General features: G+C 39.3%; 1 protein-coding gene across 1 annotated transcript in view; it reads left to right on the top strand.

The window, feature by feature from the left end:
- The window catches only part of LOC112414456 (transmembrane 9 superfamily member 2-like), a gene marked incomplete at its 5' end in the record, with an annotated part of 70,588 nt that extends 43,379 nt beyond the window's left edge, over positions 1 to 27,209 (top strand). The window contains 3 exon segments of the mRNA XM_024766959.1: positions 137 to 248; positions 2,993 to 3,164; positions 26,971 to 27,209. Of these exon segments, the coding sequence (XP_024622727.1) occupies positions 137 to 248; positions 2,993 to 3,164; positions 26,971 to 27,038 (352 nt within the window).
- Positions 27,210 to 27,452: the final 243 nt, after the last annotated feature.

Here is a 27,452-nt window from a genome sequence, read left to right on the forward strand (position 1 = left end):
TGGATAGATGAAGATTTGGAATGAAAAGCCCAAGGTGAGAAAAGTGTGTGACAGTTTACTGTATAGAGTTGGATGGATCTTTTTGTGTGTATTGTTAAGTTAAAGGTTATTTTAAAGCTGTAATTTTTCTTTTCAGGTCTCATCAGATGTACTTCATGTTTGGCTTCCTTTTCTTAGTTTTTATAATTCTCCTGATTATTTGTTCAGAAGCTACCGTTTTGCTGTGTTATTTTCATTTGTGTACTGAGGTAAAGACATAGGAAACAAATGTATCTGAAGCTTTCTAAACTTGCATTACTGGAATTAGAGGTCTGTGTTGAGAAAGGAATTGAAATAAATGTTAACTGCATGGTTTCTATAACTTGGGATCACTTTTATATTGTGTTTTTCTAATGACACATTTTAATTTTAATGCATCTATCAAGTTAATGCTACTTTGATGGAAAATTTTCAACAGAAAGCAATTTCTCTCTGGCTAGTTACTATAATTGCTGCGTAATATTCAGTTAACATAGAAAAATATAGGGAACTGATTTGATAGTTTAGACATATAAAAGATCAGGTTCGATGATGTTTTATTTTTAACAATTAAAATTTTCTTGCAGCTTAGGCCAGGATTGCATTTTATGGGTTTGAGATTGCTGCTAAAGGCCCTTTCTCTTTCATTTCATTGCCTTTTGGTTACCATGGGCATAAATAATTCCTTTTACCCCATGCCATCCCCAATTTTTTCCTGATGTCATTTTGGATAACTAAGCTGGTGGTGAACATGTTTTCTTTTTTATTTTAAGTTAATTAATTAATTATTTTATTTTTGGCTGTGTTGGGTCTTCGTTGCTGTGCACGGCCTTTCTCTAGTTGCGGCGAGTGGGGGCTACTCTTTGTTGTGAGGTGCGGGCTTCTCATGGCGGTGGCTTCTCGTTGCAGAGCACGGGCCCTAGGTACGCGGGCTTCAGTAGTTGTGGCACGTGGGCTCAGTAGTTGTGGTTCACGGTTTCTAGAGTGCAGGCTCAGTAGTTGTGGCTTGCTGGCTCTAGAGCACAGGCTTAGTAGTTGTGGCGCACAGGCTTAGTTGCTCCGTGGCATGTGGGATCTTCCTGGACCAGGACTCGAACCCATGTCCCCTGCATTGGTAGGTGGATTCTTAACCCCTGTGCCACCAGGGAAGTCCCTGAACATGTTTTCTTAAATCCCCTAAATCCCTCTTATTTTGGTAGTTTAATGTGACTCTCTAAAGGTGACAAGAGAGTTTAGGGAATGATTATTATATACATGATGTCTTAGAGCATTTTTTTCTTGAGCTATAAGAATAAAGGTAAAAAATATATAATTATGTATATATTATACTTAGCTACTCATTCATTCTGTGGTACATTTTGTCATAGAAAATCTGCAACAGTCATTAATGAAACATACATTGATAGGCATATAATGTGTATATTTTTATTCCTTAGAAAATGTTTTGGGGTCCCCAAGACCACCCACATGTTTGGTGACTCACTAGAAGGACTCATGGGACTCAGGGTATAGATGTCTTCTTGGTTAGGGTTTGTTACAGCAAAAGGATACACAACAGGATCAGCAAGGGAAAAAGACACAGGTGAAACCTGGAAAAAAATCCATGTGCAGTCTTCCTATGCTTTCTCTCTCTCATGAGGGGACACACCAAGCATGCTCCTTCCTCCAGCAGTAAAAAAATGCAGGAATATATGTGCAACATGTCTGCCCAGGGAAGCCCATTAGAGACTCAGCATCCAAGGTTTTTATTGGGAGCTAGTCACATAGGCACCCTCTGCCTAGCAACTCCCCAAATTCCAGACTCTCAAAAGGAAAGCAAGTGTTCACCATAAATCACATTGTACAGTCTAGGTAGAGCAAACCAGTCTCATCAGTCAGGGAATGATTAAATGCCAAATTCCCAGATATAAGCCAAGAGTCAACCTTGTAAGCAGACCCTTCCAAAGATAGCAACCTCAGACCTGCTATGTTAACTCTTTTCTGCACACTTTATCCCCTTGGCCCTTGACCACAGTGCCTTTATGGTAAAATTACTATCAGGAAGCGCCCATGGGACAGGATGAGACTAACCTGATTATTGACCTCAGTCATGCCTCCATGGGTCCTGAATTTAGCCAGTTAAAACAAATCCTATTAACCATAAAGATCTGTCTTAGAGAAACAAACAGACTTATAGAAAAAGAGACCAGGTTTGTGTTGACCAGAGGCAGGGGTTGGGGGGAGGGAGAATTGGATGAAGGTGGTCAAAAGGTACAAACTTGCAGTTATCAGATAAATAAGTACTAGGGATGTAATGTACAACATGATAAATACAATTAACACTGCTGTATGTTATATATGAAAGTTGTTGAGACAGTAAATCCTAAATTCTCATCACAAGGAAAACATTTTTTTCTGTTTCTTTAATTTTGTATCTGTATGAGATGATGGGTGCTCACTAAATTTACTGTGAAAATCATTTCATGATGTATGTAAGTCAAATCATTATGCTGTATAACTTAAACTTAGGTAGTGTTGTATGTCAGTTATATCTCAATAAAAATCCCAATAAAACTGAAATGGTAAAAAAAAGGTCTATCTCAAATTTCTATATTAACCTTTTTTTACCTGGCCTGAGGCATCAATTCAGGACCAGCACAACTCTGGCCAGTAAATTGAAGCTGACCTGAAAGCCTTCCAGGGCTGAGGCAGCATCTGCAGAGAAAGGATGCACACATTAGAAGTACAATCCCCGAGGGCACATATTGTCCCCCTGGAAACCAAGAGTTTATCATTGTTGGGGCTCCCCAAGCAGGATGTACATTAGTCAGACAGTACATATTATATTAAATTTCTTATAAAACTTCCCCCTTTATTTCTTTTAATCCATAATCCTACAGAGCCTATTTTATGTTTCTTGTTATTACAATAATTGCTAACCCATGGATAGTTAGAATTTCATCTAAAAATTTGTTTTTTCTACCTCTTTTTGCAGGATTATCATTGGTGGTGGAGAGCCTTTTTTACCAGCAGTTTTACAGCTGTTTACCTTTTTTTGTATGCAGTTTATTACTTCTTTACCAAACTTCAAATCACGGGCATTGCAAACACCATTTTGTACTTTGGGTACACGATGATCATGGTCTTGATTTTCTTCCTTTTCACAGGTAAGCACAGAATTACTTTGTGTATTTCAGATTCTCTAAAAAGACTTGGCGATAGCCATAATATAATAAGCATCAATTAACAATTAATGGAAGGAAGAGGGAACAAAGTCATCATGTTTGTTTTTATGCTTTGGAGATAAAAGATTGCAAAGCCCGGGGAGCTGGAGGGACCTTATGTACTTAGCTGTAAGACTGTCTCTTGTGAATGTTTTTAAACAGTAGGGATGTGTTCCAAAGCACAGTAAGGGTTACGTGTAATCACCTTTGACTAGCTCCCAAGCATAAAAAATTAACCGACTTGAATAACTTTTAAATGAGTAAAATTAGATTAAGTCAATGTAAGCAATTATAGGTGAGGAACAAGATGCATACTTCTCAGGATTACTCATTTGGGATTGTTATTTGGGTTCCACTGTGATGGAAACTTTTGTTTAAATTAATACTTGAAGCAGGTGAAAAAATGGCATGGTTTCTAAGATGATCCTGTTGGAGAAATAATGAAGATGGAGAGCTTTACTCCCTTTCTAACCCAAGGGAAGCAGCGGTCCACCTCTACCTGCCTCACTTTTAAGTTCTGGTTTTAGCTCGAGTCATATCACTTGTGTAGATAAGTTTGGAACATTTCAAATATTTTTCTCCAATTTTAACTCTCAGCCTCAACAAATATGGAAAAATTAACAATGGAAGTTTGTCAGAAATCAGAGCCTTAAGACACATGTAGACATTATCTGAGAAACTGGGCATCTTGGTTGGTGGCTTCTTTCTGTGCTTTTCGTATACTGCTGCTCTCAACTCCTCAGTAAAGAGAAGACTGGGCAGGGCTTCTCTCATCTCTCAGCCACCAGAAGTTCTATTTAGGGACCTCCCTGGCGGTCCAGTTGTTGGGACTCCGCTCTTCCACTTCCACTGCACGGGGCCCGGGTTTGATCCCTGGTTGGGGAACTAAAAAAGTTCTATTTAAAACTGAAGGCTTGAGAGTGTCTCACCATTCTAGTCTACCAGCCTCCTCATGTTTGTTTTTGAGGTTTTTAAGCTTTTTACTGAAATATGCCTGCAGAAAAGTGCACACATCATAAGTGTAGAGCAGTGAGCACAATCTGTAACTGACACCCACGTTAATAAACAGTACGTGATCTGCACGCCCAAAGCCACTGTTGGGCCTCTTTCCATTCACCTTTCCCAAAAAGCAACCACTATCCTGACTTTTAACAGCATCGGTTAATTTGGCCTGTTTTTGATTTGTAGGTAAATGGAATCATACGAGATCTACTATTTTAAGTCTGGCTTCACTGGGGTCTGGTTTCTTTTTCTCAAGATTGTTTGTGAATTTCATCCGTATCGCTGTGCGTACGTGTCGTCTCTGCCCCTCGCTCGTCTCTGCCCCTCGCGTGTTCTGTTTTGGGTTCCTCCCCTTGTGAGTTACTGGCTTTTCTATTTGTGTAATGTGCAGTTAGATGGATTATGTTTTCTTTTCTTCATTACCTAACACTTTGACTCAGGCTGCCTTTTTCTGGGAGTCTTATATTACGACAGCTTCTTTCAGAAGTTAGATGTCATCCCAAATGGTCACATTGCTGACAACTCTGTGCCCTTTGGTTGGCTCCACCACTTGAATTGCTTCTGTCACTAATATGTGACTCTCCAAGGCTCTCAGTGGTCTCTTGCCAAATCTAAGGCCTTTCCCTGGTCTTCATCCTCCTTGGCTTCTTAGCTAAACACTACTCAACACCTATTCTGTGAAATTCTCCCAGCATGATTGGCATTCTTCTTCTTGTACCACGCTGTGAATTCTTTTGTTTTCCTCCCTCATCCTGTCACCTAACTCTAGCCTTTATCAAGGGTTCAGCTTTCAGCATTTCAGTCCTTTCTTTCTACACTCTCCCTTTTAGAGCTTATTGAGTCGCAGGGCTTCACTTATCTCCTCAGTGCTGACAGCTCCCAAATCTGTATCTCTAGTCATAACCTCTCTCCAATTATATTCTGAACATTTGCATGTCACATTGGTACTGCCAACTCGACATGCCCCAGAAAGTGAATGTAGCACTTCCTTTCCCCCCAACTGACTCATCTTAATTTCTCTCTTCCTTTGACCATCATGTCTAATCTCTCATCTCCTTGGCATATTTTGCAGGAATTCTTAACATAGCCCTTCCATGCTTTATAATTAATTACAACTCCCCTATTTATTCTTCTTCAGAAGCTTCTTATTCTGTTTTACACTGCGCTAGACCCTGCGCTAGGTGCTGGGGACGTAGTGGTGAAGAAGACAGGTAAGGTCCCCTGCTTTTGTGGATCTTATATTTTAATGGATGGGGGACAAAGAAGGAATTATGGGTTTGATGAGCTTTGTGAAAGAAATGATATTGAAGAAGAGGTGGATAATCAAGTGTTTCAAACAGAGGTGACAGCATGTTCAAAAGTCCTAAAGTGAGAAGGAGTATGACATCTTCAAAGAACACAGAGAAGTTCAAGATGGCAAGAGAAGGAAGGTGGCACTAGGTGGCAATAGTGATTAGAGACATAAGGAGCTAGCAGATCTTACCAGGGTCTTAAAAACTCTACTGTACTAGGGAATTTAGATTTTATTGTAGGAATGATGGGAAGTTGAGGGGGTTTAAATAGTGAACTAATGTGATAATATCACTCTTCTTATTTGAAAGCTTTAATACTGCCATACTTCTCTATCAAGGTCTAAACTTACCTTGGTGTTTGGGCTCCTGTTCTGCCTACTCAGCGTATTTTCTAAACCTCTTAAGCTGAACCATTTACTGAGTTTAGGCGTGTCTCCTCCTGACTTTTTTTTTAATATATATTTTAAAAATTTATTTATTTATTTTTGGCTGCATTGGGTCTTCGTTGCTGCGCACGGGCTTTCCCTAGTTGCAGCGAGCAACCAGGGAAGCCCTCCTCCTGACTTTTTTAGCATGTCTCCCCACCTAACTTGGAATCTCCTTGAGAACAGGGACCACATCGTATGCCTATTTTATATCTTTTATAGTGCTAAGCACATGGTTCTTCTTGAATTACATAGAGCATGAAATAGAGGAGATACCATTATGGTATAATGTTTCCCTATCTATTTTATTGTATTTTAAATTTAAAAAATGTTTAGATTGAAGTATAACTGACATACAACATTGTATTCGTTTCTGGTGTACAACATAATGATTTGATATTTGTATATATTGCAAAATGATCACCACAGTAAGTCTAGTTAACATCTGTCATCGTACACAGTTACAAAATTTTTGGAGTAGATGAGAACTTTTAAGGTTTATTCTCTTAGCAACTTTCAAACATGCAGTACAGTATTATTAATTATAGTCACTATGCTGTACATTACATCCCCATGACTTATTATAACTGGAAGTTTGTACCTTTTGACTCCCTTCACCCATTTTGCCCACATCCTCTCCCCACCCTCCAGCCTCTGGAAACCATCAATTTGTTCTTTGTATCTATGAGCTTGGTTGGTTTTGTTTTTACTAAGATCCCACATGTAAGTGAGAGCATGCAGTATTTGTTTTTCTCTGTCTGACTTATTTCACTTAGCATAATGCCCTCAAAGCCCATCCATGTTGTCACAAAAAGCAGGATTACATTCTTTTTTATGGCTGAATAATATTCCATTGTATACATATACCACATTTTCTTTATCCATTTATCCATCAGTGGACACTTAGGTTGTTTTCATATCTTGGCTATTGTAAATAATGCTGCAGTGAACATGGGGTACATGTATCTTTTTGAGTTAGTGTTTTCATTTTCTTTGGATAAATACCCAAGACTGGAATTGCTGGATCTTACAGTAGTTCTATTTTTAATTTTTTGAGGAACCTCCATACCATTTTCTATAGTGGTTGCACCAATTTACATTCCCACCAACAGTGCACAGGGTCCCCTTTTCTCCACATCCTCGCCAGCACTTTTTATTTCTTGTGTTTTTGATAATAGCCATTCTAACAGGTGTGAGGTGATATCTCACTGTGGGTTTGATTTGCATTTCCCTGATGATTAATGCTGTTGAGCATCTTTTCATGTACCTCTTGGCCTTCTGTATGTCTTCTTTGGAGAAACGTCTATTCAGATCCTCTGCCCATTTTTTTGTAATAAAATGCTTACATCTATCATAACAGGCCTAAAATCTTTCTGGAGGGTGTATATTTTTTTTCCTTTCCAGTTTTTATGAGATTTTTATTGAGATATAGTTGACATACAGCACTGTATAAGTTTAAAGTGTACAGCATAATGATTTGACTTACATAGTCATGAAATGATGATCACAGTAAGTTTAGTGACTATCCATCATCTCATATAGTTACAAAATAGAAGAAATAGAAAAAAATTTTTTTCTTCTGCTGAAATTTACTTTCAGCAACTTTCGTATATAACGTACAGCAGTGTTAATTATATTTATCATTGTACATTATAACCCTAATACTTATTTATCTGATAACTGAAAGTTTGTACCTTTTGACTGACTTCATCCAATTCCTCTTCACCCACCCCTCACATCTGGTAACTACAAATCTGATCTCTTTTTCTATGAGTTTGTTTGTTTGTTTGTTGAAGTATAATTGACCTACAGCACTGTGTTTGTTCCTGGTACACAGCATAGTGATTTGATATTTCTATCCATTTCAAAATGATCACCATGATAAGTCTAGTTACCATCTGTCACCATACAAAGATCTGCATAATCATTGACTATATTCCCCACACTGTACATTTAAGCCCATGACTTATTTATTTTGTAACTGGAATTTTGTATCTCTTAATCTCCCTCACCTATTTCACTCCTCCACCTACCCCTCCACCCCTGGCAACCACCTGTTTGTTCTCTGTATCTATGACTGTTTCTATTTTGTTACGTTTGTTCAATTGTTCCATTTTTTAGATTCCACATACAAGTGAAATCTTACAGTATTTGTTTTTCTCTGTCTGACTTATTTCACTTAGCATAATACCCTCTAGGTCCATCCATGTTGTCCCAAATGGCCAAATGACAAGATTTAATTCTTTTTTTATGGCTGAATTATATATATAATATATATATATATATATACATACACACACAAACATATACCACATCTTATTTATCCATTCATCTGTTGATGAGCACTTAGGTTGCTTCCATATCTGGGCTACTTAAATGATGCTTCAGTGAACATAGGGGTTCATATATCTTGAATTAGTGTTTTTGTTTTCTTCGGATAAATACCCAGGAGTGGAATTGCTGGATCATGTGGTGGATCTATTTTCATTTTTTTCAGGAATCTCCATACTGTTTTCTACAGTGGCTGCACCAATTTACATTCCCACCAACAGTGTATAAAGGTTCCCTTTTCTCCACACCCTCGCCAACACTTGTTATTTGTTATCTTTTTGATGATAGCCATTCTGACAGGTGTGAGGTGATATCTCATTGTGGTTTTGATTTGCATTTCCCTGATGATTAATGACATTGAACATCTTTTCATGTGCCTGTCGGCCTTCTGTATGTTTTGTCTTCTCTGGAAAAATGTCTGTTCAGATCCTCTGCCCATTAAAAAAATTTTTTTTTATAATTTTTTTGTGATGTAGACCATTTTAAAAAAAGGTATTTGTTGAATTTGTTACAATATTGCTTTTGTTTTATGTTTTGGTTTGTTGGCTGCAAGGCATGTGGGATCCTAGCTCCCTGACCAGGGATTGAACCCTCACCCCCTGCATTGGTAGGCAAAGTCTTAACCACTGGACTGGCAGGGAAGTCCCACTCTACACATTTTTAATTGGATTTTTTTGGGGGGTTTATTGCTATTGAGTTGGATGAGTTTTTTTAAATATATATTTTGGATATTACCCCTTATCAGATATATGATATGCAAGTATTTTCTCCCATTCAGTAGGCTGCCTTTTCATTTTTGTGGATGGTTTCCTTTTCTGTACAGAAACTTTTTAGTTTGATGTAGTCCCACTTGTTGATTTTTGCTTTTGTTGCCTTTGCTTTTGGTGTGAAGTCCAAAAAAATCATCACCAAGACTGATGTCAAGGAGCTTACCTCCTATACTTACTTTTAGGAGCTTTATGGTTTCGGGTCTTACATTCAGGTCTTTAATCTACTTTAAGTTAATTTTTGTGTCCAGTTTCATTCATTTGTGTGTGACTGTCCTGTTTTCCCAACACCATTTATGAAAAGACTATCCTTTCTCCATTGTATATTATTGGCTCCTTTGTCATAAATTAGTTGAACATATATGTGTGGGCTTATTTCTGGGCTTTCTGTTTTGTTCCATTGAGTTACGTTTTTTTTGTGTTTTTTTTTTCGGTACACAGGCCTCTCACTGCTGTGGCCTCTCCTGTTGTGGAGCACAGGCTCCAGATGTGTAGGCTCAGTGGCCATGGCTCATGGGCCTAGCTGCTCCACAGCATGTGGGATCCTCCTGGACTGGGGCACGAACCTGTGTCCCCGGCATCAGCAGGCGGACTCTCAACCACTGCGCCACCAGGGAAGCCCTATGTATTTGTTTTTATGCCAATACCATACGGTTTTGATTACTATAGCTTTGTGATATAGTTTGAAATCAAGGGATTGATACCTCCAGCTTTGTTCTTATTTCTCAAGATTGCTTTGGCTATTTGGGATCTTTTGTGGTTCCATACAAATTTTAGGATTGTTTGTTCTATTTCTGTGAAATTACCACTGGACTTTTATTTTATTATTATTATTTTTTTGACCATGCTGTGCAGCATGTGGGATCTTAGTTCCCTGACCAGGGTTCAAACCTGCGCCCCCTGCATTGGAAGCACAGAGTGTTAACCACTGGACCACCAGGGAAATCCACCACTGGACTTTTGATAGGGATTGCATTGAATCTGTAGATTCCTTTGGGTAGTGTAGACATTTTTACAATATTAATTCTTACAATCCAAGAGCATGGAATATCTTTCCATTTATTTGTGTTTTCTTCAATCTTTCATTAACATCTTACAGTTTTAAGTCTAGAGGTCTTTCAGTTTCTCGGTTAAATTTATTCTTAGGTATTTCATTCTTTTTGATCAATTGTAAATGGGATTGTTTTCTTAATTTCTCTTTCTGATAGTTCATTATTAGTGTATAGAAATGCAACAAATTTCTATACGTTGATTTTGTATCCTGAAGCTTTACTGAGTTCATTGATTAGTTCTAATAGTTCTTTGGTGGAGTCTTTAGAGTTTTCGATACATAATATCATGTCATCTGTAGATAGTGACAGTTTTACTTCTTCCTTTCTAAATTGGATACCTTTTATTCTTTTTCTTGCCTAATTGTTCTGCCTAGGACTTTCAATACTCTATTAAATAAAAGTGGTGAGTGTGGGCATCCTTGGCTTGTTCCTGATCTTAGAGGAAAAGCTTTTCACTTTTCACCTTTGAGTATGATGTTAGCTATCGGTTTGTCATACGTGGACTTTATTATGTTGAGATACGTACCCTCTATACCCATTATCATTATGTAATGCCCTTATTAGCTTATTACAGTCTTCTTTTTAAAATCTATTTTGTGTAAATATAGCTACCCCAGCTTTCTTTTGGTTTCCATTTGCATGGAATATCTTTTTTTTTTATTTCCTTCACTTTCAGTCTGTGTGTCCTTATGTCTGAAGTGAGTTTCTTATAGGCAGCATATAGATGGGTCTTGTTTTTTATCCATTCCAGCCACTGTATGTGTTTTGATTGGAGAATTTAGTCTATTTACATTTAATTATTGATAGGTATGTCCTTATTGCCATTTTGTTATTTGTTTCCTGGCTGTTTTTTAGTTCCTCTGTCCCTTTCTTCTTCTCTTGTCTCTTCCTCTGTGGTTTGATGACTTTCTTTAGTGGTATGCTTAGATTCCTTTCTCATTATCTTTTGTATATCTCTGTAGGTTTTTGCTTTGCGGCTACCATGAGGCCTATATATATTGGATTGGCCAAAAAGTTCGTTCGGTTTTTTCCATAAGATGGCTCTAGTAGTGCTTAGTTGTCTTTAACTTCATTCGAAACAGTTTTGTTAGATTGTATTGGGACAGCTGTCATATCAGCGTGCATTTAAAAAAAAACTTATCAAAATTGCATTTTGGGGGACTTCCCTAGTGGTCCAGTGGTTTAGAATCCGCCTTCCAATGCAGGGGACGCGGGTTCAATCCCTGGTTGGGGAACTAAGATCCCACATGCTGCAGGACAACTAAGCCCGCATGCTGCAACTACTGAGCACGTGAGCCACAACTAGAGAGCCTGCATGCTGCAACTACAGAGCCCACGTGCTCTGGAGACCATGCAACACAACTAGAGAGAAGCCCATGAGCCGCAACGAAGATCCTGCATGCTGCAACTAAGACCTGACACCGCCAAAAATAAATAAATAGTAAAAGAATCTAATTTTTTGTAGCCATTTTAATATTTTCAGCATATTATGCTCTATTATTTCAAGAAAGCTAAAAACGCAACTGAAACACAAAGAAAGATTTGTGCAGTGTATGGCGAAGGTGCTGTGACTGATTGGACGTGTCAAAAGTGGTTTGTGAAAAAAAAGTGGTTTGCGAAGTTTCTTGCTGGAGATTTCTTGCTGGATGATGCTCCATGGTCAGGTAGACCAGTTGAAGTTGATAGTGATCAAATCAAGACATTAATTAAGAAAAATAAGCGTTATACCATGCGGGAGATAGCTGACATACTCAAAATATCCAAATCAAGTGTTGAAAATCATTTGCACCAGCTTGGTTATGTGAATCGCTTTGATGTTTGGGTCCACACGTGTTAAGTGAAAAAAACCTTCTTGACCGTATTTCTGCATGCGATTCTCTACTTAAAAGTAATGAAAATGTTCCATTTTTTAAAACAAATTGTGACGGGTGATGAAAAGTGGGTACTGTACAATAATGTGGAACGGAAGAGATCATGGGGCAAGCGAAATGAACCACCACCAACCACACCAAAGGCCAGTCTTCATCCAAAGAAGGTGATGGTGTGTATATGGTGGGATTGGAAGGGAGTTCTCTATTATGAGCTCCTTCTGGAAAACCAAACGATTAATTCCAACAACTACTGCTCCCAATTAGACGAAATGAAAGCAGCACTCGACGAAAAGCGTCCGGAATTAGTCAACAGAAAACGCATAATCTTCCATCAGGATATCAAGACCACATGTTTCTTTGATGACCAGGCAAAAACTGTTACATCTTGGCTGGGAAGTTCTGATTCATCCACCGAATTCACCAGATATTGCACCTTTGGATTTCCATTTATTTCGGTCTTTACAAAATTCTCTTAATGAAAAAATTTCAATTCCCTGGAAGACTGTAAAAGGCACCTGGAACAGTTCTTTGCTCAAAAAGATAAAAATTTTTGGGAAGATGGAATTATGAAGTTGCCTGAAAAATGGCAGAAGGTAGTGGAACAAAACAGTGAATACATTGTTCAATAAAGTTCTTGGTGAAAATGAAAAATGTGGTTTTTATTTTTACTTAAAAACCAAAGGAACATTTTGGCCAACCCAATAACAACTTATGACAGTCTATTTTAAGTTGATAAGACCCTAAGTTTGAAAGCATTCTAAAGCTCTACATTTTTACTCTCCTTCTATGTTTTATGTCTTTGATGTCACATTTTACATCTTTTTATTATGTGTATCACCTAACTTATTTTTACTACTTTTGTCTTTAACCTTTATATTAGGTTTTTAAATTTTTTTAATAATTAAAAAATTTTCCTGCCCCTTCACCTTTCTACTAGCTTTATAAGTGATGAATCCACTACCTTTACTAATATATATTTACCTTTACCAGTGAGATTTATACTTTCATAAGTTGTCTTGTTACTAATTTGTGCCCTTTCTTTTCAGCATAAAGGAGTCCCTTTAACATTTCTTGTAAGGCCAGTTTAGTGGTGATGAACTACTTTAGCTTTTGATTGTCTGGAAAACTTTTGTTTTTGAATTAATTTTTATTGGATGATAATCGATTTACAATGTTGTGTTAGTTTCTGCTGTATAGCAAAGTGAATCGGTTATACATATACATCTATCCACTCTTTTTTAGATTCTATTCCCATATAGGCCGTTACAGAGTATTGAGTAGAGTTCCCTGTGCTATACAGTAGGTCCCCATTAGTTATCTATTTTATATAGTACTGTATATATGTCAATCCTATTCTCCCAGTTTATCCACCCCCACCCCGGAAAACATTTTATCTCTCATTCAATTCTGAATGATAACTTTGCCAAGTAAAGTATTCTTGGTTGGATTTTTTTTCTTTCATCATTTTGAATATATTGTCACTCCCTTCTGGCCTGCAAAGTTTCTGCTGAAAAATCTACAGATAGTCTTATGGGGGTTCATAACAAGTTGTTTTTCTCTTGCTGCTTTTAAGATTCTCCCCTTGTCTTTAACTTTTGACATTTTAATTGTAATGTGTCTCAGTGGGTCTCTTTGGGTTCATTTTATTTGCAACTCTCTGGGCTTCCTGGATCTGGACATCTGTTTCTTTCCCCAGGTTAGGGAAGTTTCCAGCCATTATTTCTTCAGATAATTTTTCTGCCCCTTTCTCTCTCTCTTCTCCTTTTGGAACTCCTATAATGCAAATGTTAGTCCACTTGATGGTGTCCCATAAGTCCCTTAAGCTATCTTCACTTTTTTCATTCTTTTTCTTTTTTGCTCTGATTAGGTGAGTTCCTCTGCCCTATCTTTGAGTTTACTGATCCTTTTTTCTGTTTCATCTAGTCTGCTATTGAACCCCTATAGTGTATTTTTCAGTTGAGTTATTGTATTTTTCAGCTCTGTGGTTTATGTTTGAAACTTTCTTATATTTTCTATTGATACATCTTTGTTGGAATTCTCACTGTATTCATGCATTTTTCTCCCGAGTTCTGTAAGCATCCTTATGACCATTACTTTAAATTCTTTATCAGGTAAATTACTTAACTTTGTTTCCTTATGTTTTTTTTCCCTGAGGTTTTCTCTTATTCTTTTGTTTGGAACATATTCCTCTGTTTCTTTGTTTTGCTTGACTATGTTGGTTCCTGTGCGTTAGATGAAATAGCCACCTCTCCCAGCCTTGAAGGGTTGGCCTTGTGTAGGAGATGAAGCTCACTGTTGAAATCTGCCCTAGCTCTTGATTGTCTCTCAAACCTTTGTGATTATCCAAGTGGCCTATTTTATTTATTTATTTTTATTGGAGTATAGTTGCTTTACAATATTGTGTTAGTTTATACTGTACAGCAAAGTGAATCAGCTATACATATATCCCCTCTTTTTTGGATTTCCTTCTCATTTAGGTCACCACAGAGCATTGAGTAGAGTTCCCTGTGCTATGCAGTAGGTTCTCATTAGTTATCTACTTTATACATAGTATGAATAGTGTATATATGTCAATCCCAATCTCCCAGTTCACCCCCCCCACCATATCCATACATTTGTTCTCTAAGTCTGTGTCTTTTATTTCTGCTTTGTAAATAAGATCGTCTATACCAGGGGTCTGCGGCCTGTTAGGAACCGGGCTGCACAGCAGGAGGTGAGCGGTGGGTGAGTGAGCAAAGCTTCTGCTGCTCCCCATCGCTCGCATCACCTCCTGAACCACTGTATCCCAGTCCCCCCCACCATCGTCTGTGGAAAAATTGTCTTTCACGAAACCGGTCCCTGGTGGCAAAAAGGTTGGGGACTGCTGGTCTCTACCAGTTTTATCAGATTGCACATATATGCGTTAATATACGGTATTTGTTTTTCTCTTTCTGACTTACTTCACTCTGTATGACAGTCTCTAGGTCCATCAGCCTATTTCATTTCTAGTAGCTCCTAGTAGTTGAGGGTGTGCCAAAACCTTTCGGTGTCTCAAAGGGGAGGATCTCAGTCAGCACCGAGATTCAGACTGATTGAAAGCCAGACCCTCAGGCAGCAGCTTTTAAAGAACAGACGTAGGGCTTCCCTGGTGGCGCAGTGGTTGGGAGTCCGCCTGCCGATGCAGGGGACACGGGTTCATGCCCCGGTCCGGGAAGATCCCACATGCCGCGAAGCGGCTGCGCCCGTGAGCCATGGCCGCTTAGCCTGCGCTTCCGGAGCCTTCGTGTCCGGAGCCTGTGCTCCGCAACGGGAGAGGCCACAGCAGTGAGAGGCCCGCATACCGCAAAAAAAAAAAAAAAAAAAAAAAAAAAATATATTTTTTGGGGATTTGAGACATATATCTTCTGTGGAACTGCAAGTGTAAACCCCACTGGCTCCCTGAACCAGGTGATCTGGAGATGTCTGCCGGGCAGCAGTCTCAAAAATCAGGGCTCCAGATGAGTGTATAAGCTCCTTTCTGGGAGGCACTGGTGAGCTGTAGCAAGGTAGAGGGAGAGTGGCAAAGGTGATGTTCCTCAGCGTACATTCCCTGAGAGCAGCTCCATAGCTTCCGGCTGTGTGCCAAACCTAATGCCTGTCCCTAAGGCCGAAGATTTAGGAGTAGCAAGTAGGCCTCCTTCACAGAAAGCCTGTGGAGGTCTTTCAGTGTGCTGTCTGTGTAGTGCCCTGGGGGTGGTAGTTGCCAAGGACTGTCTTTCCAGTTGTTTCTGTCCCATGGGACCGAGGAACACCAGCCCTTCTGGCCACCAGAGCCAGGCGATCAAGGGGTATCCCTGGGAGGCAGCTGCAAAAACCAGGGCACTAAATGTAAAAACTGGGGCACCAGACTCATATAAGAGTTCCCATCCTCCAAAGTCTCAGGGAAGGTTTACAGTCAGCCCTAAGATATGGGCTTAATTAGAAGCCTGCCCTTTAGGCTGAAGCTGTGATGATAAGGTAATAGGAGCCCCTGGGTCTGTTGCCTCTTGCTGGGCCTGGGGAGTGGTAGCTGTTTAAGAACCCTTTCTCCATTGGTTACAGTCCTGTTGGACGTGTGAGCATAAGCCCCACTGCCCACCAGAGCCGGGCAATGCAGAGGTGTCCCCTGGCAGCAGCTGCAAAAATCAGGGCACCATATGTAAAAACTGGGGTGCCAGATGTGTGTAGAAGTTCCGCTCTGGGAGATACAGCACTCTGGAGTATGGCCAGGGGAGAGCATGCAGAGGGCACCCACTGACTGGAGCAAGGCAAAGGGGAAGTGCACAGATGGCACCCACAGAAAAAAAAAAGGGAAAAAAATGAAAGTAAAAGAAAAAGAAACCAAGAAGAGAAAGGAGAATGGGAAATAAAATAAGAGGTGAGGGAGATGGCACCTGCTGGCTTTAGCAAGGCAGAGGGACTTGGAGGAAGATGGTGCCCACTGGCTGAAGCATAAAGATGACACCTGCTGCAAAGAAAGGAAAAAATAAAGGAAGAAAAGGTGGTACCAGCTAGCTTACGTAGGCATAGGGAGAGCACCCACCAGCCTCTGTCCCTGAGAGTATCCCAGCAGGCCCCATCCCTTCAGACCAATGCTTTAAAATTAGCAAAGGAGTCTTTCACATCAAGTCTGGGTACCTTTGAAAAGGCTGCTTCTGTTCTGTGCCCTGGAGCCGGTGAGTCTGCGTGGGGGCCCTTTTTTTAAAAAAAATTTTTTAGTGGAGTATAGTTGATTTACAATGTTGTGTTAGTTTCTGCTGTACAGTAAAGTGAATCAGTTATACATATACATATATCTTGTTTGTTTTTTAGATTCTATTCCCCATACAGGCCATTACAGAGTATTGAGTAGAGTTCCCTGTGCTAAAAAATAGGTCCTTATTAGTTACCTATTTTATATAGTAGTGTATATATGTCAATCCCAATCTTCCAATTTATCCCTCCCCACCCTTACCCCTGGTAACCATAAGTTTATTTTCTGCATCTGTGACTCTATTTCTGTTTTGTAGATAAGTTTATTTGTACACTTTTTTTAAGATTTCACATATAAGCGATATCATATATTTGTCTTTCTGTGTCTGACTTACTTCCCTCAGTATGACAATCTCTAGGTCCCTCCATGTTGCTGCAAATGGTATTATTTCATTCTTTTTTATGGCTGAGATGATCGTCATTCTGACTGGTGTGAGGTGATTCTTCTTTGTAGTTTTGATTTGCATTCTCTGATAATTAGTGATGTTGAGCATCTTTTCATGTGCTTTTTAACCATCTGTATGTCTTCTTTGGAGAAATGACTATTTAGATCTTCTGCCCATTTTTTGACTGGGTTGTTTTTTTTTGATATTTAGCTGCATGAGCTGTTTGTATATTTTGGAGACTGTGTGTGGGCCCTTAAGAGCCAAACCTCAGTTTGTATCAGCCCCTTGGGTCTCATGGGTGTGAGCCCTGTTGTTTTTCAAAACCAAATGTTTGGGGGGTTTATTTACAGGTGCCAATCTTAAAGGGTGGAGTGCTCCATATAGGGTATGAACGCTTTGCTCCTCAGAAAGAAGCTCCAGGTCTTGAGTTCCTTTCCAAATGTGCGTCACCATGCCGGGTTTGGGGTTTATGGTGAGATTGTCTCAACTTTTCCTATCCCCTTTGATGTGGTTTCCCTCTCATTTGCCCCATGTGAAGAGGTCTCTCTGACAGGTTTTTTCAGTGGAATTTGTTCCATATATTGCTGTAGATTTAGTGTGTCTATGAGAGGAAGTGAGTTCAGGATCTTCCTATGTCATCGTCATGAATCAGAGCAAATTATTTTTCATATGGAGGGAGAGAGAGAGAAAAAGAGATCTCCATATCTATTTTTAAATTAAATCATGGGTAGGAGAAACCTCCAAAGTAAATCCTGGTTATTGTTCATATCAGGAAAAAAATTAGTAAAATCATGAAGTGTGCTTTTGACATCAGTTTTCTAGAACTGTTGTTTAAGAAGCCCTCTCTGCGTAAGACTCTTAAATGGCATCTCTTTACATTTCATCGTTACATTTTGAAGTTCACAGCAGGAAGCAAGGCTTATTGCCTCTGTTCATGGTGTTTCACTTTTGAGGAAGACATCCTTAATTAAATAATTAGTCTTAAGAATATAGATGAAAAAAATAAAGAATATAGATGTACACAAAAGTATAGTTCTTAATTGCTGATTACTCTTTCTTGCTGTAGACAAATCTTTCTGAGAGTGATTTTTTTTAAATGAGAACTTTAAAATTAGCAATATCCACTCATGTAAAAAATGCTGAAGCGTTTCACACTCATTTAGGATAATCACGCATTCATCCCAAGCCGTTCCTTGTGGTCACCACATTTCTCTTTGGTATTTGAATTCATCCATGGCATCACAATGGAAGTAGAAGACTTCATAGCTGTCACTTTTCAATATTGAGTGTGTTTCTACATATCCTTTATATTTGCCATTTTTATGGCTGTTTAATCTATTGAGCAGATTACTTAACTGTTTCCTCACTGTTGAATCCCCGCCATTTTGGATTATTTCCTTAGGATAGTCTGTGTAATGGGATGACAGGGTCAAAAAGCGTAAATATTTTTATGGCTCTTTATGGTTTTTTGCCATCAGCAATATTGTATCAGTTTCTCTACAGCCTTGGCTGGCATTGAATATTATTTTTAAAGAAACGATAACCAAAAAACCCTGAAAAAGTGGTTTTCTTTTTTGTTAACTCAGTATGTCTAAAATGACACCCCATTGTTTTCTTCCTCTCATTTTTTGAGGCAAAGGAAGTGATGTACATTGTGGCTGGTGTTCCTCTACCCAATTTTCAGTTCATAGCACACTAACAGATGTGTAAATAACATTTTGAAATAGGATTCAAAGAACAGGAAGAAGAAGGATAAGCCACAATATGCCAATAATGTCACCAGAGGGTACCAGGATGGAAACCTTGTATTGTAGAGACAAAGATAAATTTCAGTTAAAGTTCGGTGACTTGCCCAAAATCCTAACTGGTTTTAGTATAACTAGTTTAACCAGCTGTTAAGAAACTGGCTATTAAAGAAACTAAGTCTGTGCATGACCAAGTAGGCTGTGATCTCTTCTAATTTGATCACTTTACTCAGATCTCTAATGGATGTTCGTGGTTGGCACACGTATGGATATTTGATCTTGATTGGAGGATAGTTAGTGATTTTTTATTTGCATCAAGTTTTGTTTTCGATATCAACAAATGCATTAAAGTCTTAAGAAAATTAATCGAAATAATGTATCTCTAGTTTGATGTAACAGACATAAGATCACAATAATCTAACACTTAAGATTCCTTCTCCTTGTGTTTAAATGCTATGTTCTATTATGATAATGGAGTTTATGGTTTAATATAAATCCTGGCTGCATTGCCATTGGGTAGTAAATTAAATATTTTATATAATTGTTTGCATTCAGTCACAGTCTTTTATTCCTGAGCAGTGGTTCTCAACCAGGGACAAATTTGTCCCGTATAGGACATTTAGCAATATCTGGAGACTTTACTTTTTTTTTCATTTTTTGCGGTATGTGGGCCTCTAAATGTTGTGGCCTCTCCGGTTGCGGAGCACAGGCTCCGGACGCACAGGCTCAGCGGCCATGGCTCACGGGCCCAGCCGCTCCGTGGCACGTGGGATCCTCCCAGACCGGGGCACGAACCCATGTCCCCTGCATCGGCAGGCGGACTCTCAACCACTGCGCCACCAGGGAAGCCCTGGAGACATTTTTGATTGTCATGACTGGGAGGATGCTAATGACATCTAGTGGGTAGAGGCTAGGGATGCTGTTAAACATGATGCACAGACCAGCCCTGAACAACAAAGAATTATCTGGCCCAAAATGTTAATAGTACTGCTGTTAAGAAATCTGGTCTAGAGTGAACTGTTTTTGGACCTCACTTTTACTTGGGAGTTAATGCTATTTTCAAAATATAGTTTTGTTCATCTAAAGAGAACATGTTTAGAGTCTGAGACTCTGAGCCACCAATCACTGTGCAGTAATTGAAGCCAGTGTGATGCAAAGAGTTTCTAGGACCCAGAAGAAGTATCAGCCGGGTGCAGAGTGCTTTTCTGTTGGCTTTCTCACTGTCTATGCGTTGAATATATTTTTATTCACTAAAAGAAGCGAGTGAAGTTCAATGTATTTTGAGAGTGTCTACCGTATAATATTGTATCACTAAAGTGAAGAACGTTCTCACACAGTGCAAGATGAAATACACTGTATTGAAGGAAAAGTCCAATTATCTTAACACACAAATGTTAGCTGTAGTGGGCCTTTTGTGCTTTGTTATATCAAGTTGTCTCTGTTTTATTAAAAATTTCAATTCTAAAGGCCAAAAGATCAACAAGGGATAAAGATATATTAGTGCTAATTGTTAACCAACCAACAAATATTTACTAAACTCCTTCTTTTATGGGCTTGGCAATGTGCTAATAGGGAATATGGAAACATACATTTATCTCACTTAATTTTCACCTAATTGTCTGATTATTATGAGGTGTAGGTCATGTTATTCCCATTGCATGTATGAGGAAACTGAGGCTCAGAGAGATTAAGTGACTTGTTCAAGGTCACTCAGCTAGTAAGTGTGGGAGCTGTGATTCATTCAAACCCAGGTTGGTCTGACTCTAAAGTTCATTCTCTTAAACACAACTCTCTATGTCCTCCTTAAGAAAGAGGTACTTTCTTTGAGGTGGGGCTAAACCAGCCACCAAAGGATGCCTGCGGAATCTGCTCTGTGGGCCTCTGTTTGATCAGGTGGACTTCCTGTAATTGGGAGAATGAAGACAGGTGCGTGTAAAGCAATGAAGTATTGCCCTCAGGAATAGATGATGAAAAGAGACTATCCCAAGCCTTTTCCATGCCCCTTCAACCCTTCCAGCCCTTCTTTAAAAAAAATAGAGGCACATCCTTCCAATTTTTCCACATTATTCTAGGATAGAGGGAGTCAAGGCCAGTGTAATCTCTGGGATAATTCCATTACTTCTTTAATTCCAGCTGATTTTGATTTCAGCTTATATTTGTGGACCAAAGTGCCAGGTGCTATAGGAGTTAACAGGACAGAGTGTTCTCTATTCTCAAGGATACTGAAAACCTCAGGGTCTTATCATTTTTCCCAGTGCAAGTAGTTACAGACCTATTCTAACCCTGGGCCCTGTGGTAGCCAGTATTCTTCTAGTTTTGAGCATCGTACTAAAAAATTTCAAAGGAAGGGAAGTATTCCTTTTCCCCAGAGGTAAGCAAAAGCTGCATTCTCTGGCATTCTTGTCTTGTGCATTTTATGTTCTCTGGCATCTCATACCTGAGTTGATTTCTTACTCCCATCCTCAAGCATTTCCTGTCCAACTGCTGCTTATTCTTTGAGGTATTTTTCTGTACAAAGCAGTTCTTGGTCATCTCAGCCCGTATTGATTATCTCCACCCTAGAACAGTCAGGGCAGAACTGACTTTAAGTCCCAGCTGTACTGCTTATTGGCTGTGTGTTGCAAGGCAAGTCGCTTTACTTCTCTGAGCCTCCATTTCTTTATAGAAAATAATAGCACCTATCTCTGAGTGATCGCACAGGTGAAACACTTAACTTGGAGCCAGGCATATAATAAATATTTAGTAAATATCAGCTATTATCATTATTATTGTCATCATCGTCATTGTCACTGTCTTGGTCATGAACAAATTTGTTCATCTCACTCTCTGGTTTATGAATCTTTGCTGGCTCCCAGTTGCCTGTGGTATCAAATCCAAAGTTCTTAACTTATCATTCATTATCTGGCCCCTACCTACTTTTGTGGTCTTTTCTCCTATATGCTCTTTTTAATATTCCCTTAATTTTCTGATCACTCACCCTTAATGTTCCAACCCCTCTGCCATGGTTCTCACTGTTCCTTAAAACTGCCGGGGTTTTAGTTGTTTCAGGCCTTTATGGGTACTTTCCCCTCTATCTGGAATAGCTGTCTCCCATCCTCAAATGCCTCTGAATCCAGCTTTATAGCACATTCTCTATGATGCCCTCTCCAAGTTCCTGCCATTTATTCATCATTCATTCATTCATTCAAGAAGAATATAGTGAACACCTACTGTATGTCATGCACTGCCCTAGAGGCTGGGGCTTTAGCAGTGATCAAAATCCCTATCCTCATGGAGCTTACATTGCTAAGCAGTTAATTTAAACGGACATTTGTTGTCCAACTACAATGTACCCACCACTATGCTATGCACTGGGGGCACAAAATTGAGTAAGACTTCACCCCTAGCCTCAAGGCTATCATCTGGAGAGAGAAGACCTCTAAACAGATCATTTCCACGCGTCGTGGTAAGGAGCCTAATAGAGTTAACCTGGAGTTTTGTGAAAGCACGGAGATCTTCAGGTAATTTGGGGTTGGGGAGTTTAAAATTTAAGGCATCAAGTGGCAGGAAGAAGGCCTCAAGTGGCGGGCCAGGGTCTGATCCTGGAGGGCCTTGTGGGCTGAGACTAAGGAGTTGGAATTTTTATCATATGTAGTAGTCATTTTCAGACTTGGGTGTGCCTTACATTCACTTATGGAAATTATTTAAAACTACCTAAAACCAATAAATCTGATGCCCAGGGCCTATCCCAAAGCCCCTGAATCAGAATCCTTGCTGATCTGTATTTTTAGCAGCTTAAAAGATTTCTGATACCCTCCGGGGTTTTAAGTACTTTTGCTATGGGAAGCTATTAAAGGTTTGTAAGTAGGGACCTGGCAATCAAACTTGTGTTTTGGAAATATCACAATCGCTCTGACAGAGAATGGATTTGAGAGGGATACTGGAAGTGAAGACAAGCTAGGAGACAGTTTTCTAGATGAGAGATGAAGAGAGTGTGACTTAAGACCCAATGGCTACGGAGATGGACAGATGGATGGAGGGGATGGATTCAGAAGATTCCCATAAAAGAAAAATCAATGCCAATTATGTTCTGGAAGTGATAATAAAGTTTTTAGAGAAAAGATCACAGAAAACATTAATTTATAAATGATAGAGCATCGAGCTCGGAAAGTAAACATAAACAATCAAGGAATCAGTGAAAACTATGTTTACCATCTCTGATTTTTATTTTCATAACAAATTATACAATTATGCAAGAATGAATATAACATATGTTTATACATTATATTAAATTGTATCTATTAAGAGTTTCTGCAGTAAATAACACCACTTTCTTCCAATCCTAACAATAATGTACACGTGAAAAAATGTGGTTTAATATGTGATATGAATTCTGGTAATATTTTCATCCATTCGCTGGCACTTTTAATGGGTGTGGCAGTGTTACTGAATCTCAGTCTCCTCTTTAGTTCTAAAACTTGTTATAAAGATGTTTTCCTATGTATGCAAACACCAAAACAAAAAATTTCACAGGTTACCAACTGAGAGGGGGAAAGCAATTGTATTCTGTTATCACAGTAAGTATTTAGTTGAGGAAAAGAAGTATTTAAATAAGCATGTAAATAAAATATTTTCACTTCAAAAAAAATTCCACGTTCGAATTGGCAGGTCTTGGTGACTGATAAGATGTGGAAGCGAGAAAGACAAGGGGTTAGGGGTCCTTTCCAAGTCTCGGACTGCGACCTCTGTATAAATAGTGATATGTTGTGCGGCCACTGACATTGTTCCCCACCAGAGCCCCCTTTTCTATCCTTTACATTACCTGGCAAGTGCCGGGCCCAGAGAAAGTGCTTACTGAATACTGAATCAAATGTGGCTGGGGAGAATCAAGGTCCCCAAGACCCTTTCCTCCAAACACACTTTCTCTTTATTCCTCTGTGCAATGGCTTTAATTCCAGCTTTAGGAAAATCTTTTCGGCATGTGTCTTATTCACAGCTGCCAATTCTCAAATTAATGTATATTGGAATTGAGTCCCCAAAGTGACTGTGGAAAGCTCTTTAAAGGTTTGTTTGTATCACATTGCATAGAATGTGATAGACTTTCAAAATGTTTTATTTAGCTAGTTTCTTCTTTTTCAAGTGCACATGACTACTTTGGGAAAGCCCTGGAGGAAATGTGTATTGGATGCCAGTTCTAGATCAGACTGTGAATTTTTTTCATTATAGAATTGCAATTAGAGAAAGGACAGGGGGAAAATGGGTTTCTCTGCTTGTCTTGGACTGCCTCATTCAAGATCCTGTGGTTGGATTGTCTTTTTGTTATGTATCACCCCACCTAATGAAAAAAGGCTATGAGGTTTAGAAAGAAACTAGGACACTTCTAGTATTGGTTTAGTACTTTCTCTGTCCTGAGGGAAAAGTAGGCAAAGACACCAAAGTGATAATTTTCTCCCATTTTGTCCCATCTCCCTTTTTCTACCCTCAAGTTGTAGTACAAGCAATTGAGCTGTAGAAAAAAATATTTTAATTTCTCCAGATCCTTTACGTTGCTTTTAACTTGTGTGGTACAGTGGCCCTTAGGAGAGAAATTTCCACACCTCTCTTCATACTTAAGGGAGGAAGACAGCCTAGCCCAGAGGTTCTGAACCATGGTTGCATGTTAGGACCTGGGGAGATTTAAAAACTCTTGACACTCAGGCTGCATCCCAGATCAATTAAATCAGCATAGCTGGGGGGGTTGACCCAGGCAATAGTATTTGTTAAATCTCCCCCGGTGATTCCAAGCTACAGGTGATGTTAAGGACTTCCACACTAGTCAAATAAATCCCATGTGAACATATTTTTCAAGCCCCAGATCAGAACATCAGTGACAGCTATCATTTCTTGGGTGCCTCTAATGTGTTTTACCCTTTTTTTGTCAGGTCAAGCCTGTTAGCTGGGCAGGGATATGATTCCTTTTCACTTATGCGGCACAGAGGAGATAGGTATCTTGCTCTACATCATACAGCTAAGTGTCTGCCTAACTCCAGATTCTTTAGCTCAGCCGACTATCAGAACAATGTGAGGGTTGATGGAGTTTTGTTTTTCGGGTAGGAGACAGTTTGGTACTTTAAATAGAGCATCAAAAAGTTGAGAATTCATAGACATTTGAATGATTTATGGGACTAATATGCAGCAAATTGAAATCAGGAGTGTTTTAGATTCAGAGACATATGTTAGCTATGCACCTGAGCCTTTGAAGTTGTTGGATTCAAAAAAGGAAGCCAAAAGTAGGAATAGGTATTATTGTCCCCATTTTTCAGCTGACAAAACTGAGGCCTGGCAAGACTGTCACTTGCCCAAGATCAACAAGTAACCAACAGAGGAGATTTGTGTCCCTCCAGAGCCCATGGTCTTATCACTGTACCATACTGACTCCTGACAAGGAGCTTTGTAGGATGGGAGGGAAGTGGCATGATGGTATATAGGATGGAAAGTCATTCTATTGATAAATTTAGCAATCGGCATAGGAAAAGGTAACAAACCCTGCCTAAAGCTTTCTGCGATCTTGTTATTAAGATGTTTTCTTAGATGACTGAATTGTCTTAGGGTGCCCCATTTAGACTATGGGATTTGGAAATCTTATTAGAGTTTTCTTCAATTAAGTCATTAGACTTTAATGTCATCTGAAGATTTATTTTTATAGTAGGAACATCAATGGAATTCTATGTTAAAGAAGAATTTGTCCATAATCATGTCACCCTAAGATATAAAGGTATCTTCTTTTGTTCATGCTCTGCTGTAGTCGACAGGTTTAGGCTTATGCGGTGTTCTCATAGGTGTGATGCCTGGGAGCTCTTTGAGGTCTGGCTTTTTTCACCTGACACCATATTATAAATATTGCCCCATGCTGCTTTATATGTCTTTATATTTGTCATTTTTGATGCCTATCTTATTTCATCTTGGTTCATCGTTTAGGTAGTCATCTGTTTGGGGGCATTTTAACTTTTCAATGTTATAAATCAGTGTTATGAACACCTTTTGCGTGTAATTTTTTTTCTTCTATGGGATCATTTCTTTAGGATAAGTCCCCAGAGATGGGCTGTTTCTCAAGCTTAATTATGCAAAACTTTGATTTAGAAAACTAATATATTCTCTGAGTATGTAAGTAAATAGATTATTCCTGCTTTTGCTACGTAGATAATGGTTATTTACATTTTCTAAAATTGAAGCAAGTTATACAAAGTTTATTGTGTTAGAAAGTAGCCTTGGGGGCTTCCCTGGTGGCGCAGTGGTTAAGAATCCGCCTGCCAATGCTGGAGACACGGGTTCAATCCGTGGTCCGGGAAGATCACACATGCCGCGGACCAACTAAGCCCGTGCGCCACAACTACTGAGCCTGCGCTCTAGAGCTTGCGAGCCACAACTGCTGAAGCCAGTGAACCACAAGTGCTGAATCCTGCGCGCCTAGAGCCCGTGCTCCACAACAAGAGAAGCCACCGCAATGAGAAGCCCGCGCACCGCAACGAAGAGTAGCCCCCGCTCGCTGCAACTAGAGGAAGCCTGTGCGCAGCAAAGACCCAATGCAGCCAAAATTAGTAAATAAATTTATTTTTTAAAAAAAGAAAAAAAAACAAGAAAGTAGCCTTGCACTCTTTTGATCCTTTTTGAAATAGAGAACTTAAGTTACTCATTTTTATTACTTTGCTTTGGTTAGAGACCTGCAGTGTTCAGTCAAATGGCTTCTCACCCTTTTCCAGGTGACTGCCTCCAGCCCCGCTACTCAACCTCTTTGCTCAGCAAGAGAGCCTGGTGATTTTTATTTGATAAAGTCCGAGTCTTGAGATTTAGAGAATGAGTGCCCCACCTCAAAATGGACATGCTTTGCGGTTTTTTTTTTTTGCGGTATGCGGGCCTCTCACTGTTGTGGCCTCTCCCGTTGCGGAGCACAGGCTCCGGACGCGCAAGCTCAGCGGCCATGGCTCACAGGCCCAGCTGCTCCGCGGCACGTGGGATCTTGCCGGACCGGGGCACGAACCCGTGTCCCCTGCATCGGCAGACGGACTCTCAACCACTGCGCCACCAGGGAAGCCCCGCTTTGCGTTTTTGAGAAAGCTAATTTGATGTTCTATAATGTCTGGTTAACAAAGATATTTTTCATTTTGTTTCAGGGACACTTGGATTTTTTTCCTGCTTCTGTTTTATTACTAAAATCTACAGTGTGGTGAAAGTGGATTAAAGAATGTCCCCAGAGGCTTCCAGGCACATCACCCTTGCTTTTGAATATATATCTGTAGCTATATGAACATCTATAGAGATATATATGTATGCTTCCAATTGCATGTTTTTAATATCTATCAATTTAAAAACCTCATTGTCCGGCCTCAGTTTGTATGACACAAAATACGATTGTATGGACAAAAAAAAACAGGTTGGAAGGTAGGTTCATTCTAAGTAATATTTTCCTGAAACAATACCATAAAAGGGTTTGATTTAAAGCAATTAGAACAAAGGAAGCACATTTCCTTAAAAAATTAAAGTTGAGTAGACTGGATTTTTGGATGAAAAGTTTTTTCCTTTTTTTCTTCTTCATCTGCTTAGAGCATCAGAACTACTGTCAACTAACTCTTAGGTAAAATGTGAAAATTTCCAA

The sequence above is a fragment of the Neophocaena asiaeorientalis genome, unplaced genomic scaffold (assembly GCF_003031525.2).
Source record: "Neophocaena asiaeorientalis asiaeorientalis breed wild unplaced genomic scaffold, Neophocaena_asiaeorientalis_V1.1 scaffold992, whole genome shotgun sequence".
In the NCBI taxonomy this organism is placed as follows: Eukaryota; Metazoa; Chordata; class Mammalia; order Artiodactyla; family Phocoenidae; genus Neophocaena; species Neophocaena asiaeorientalis.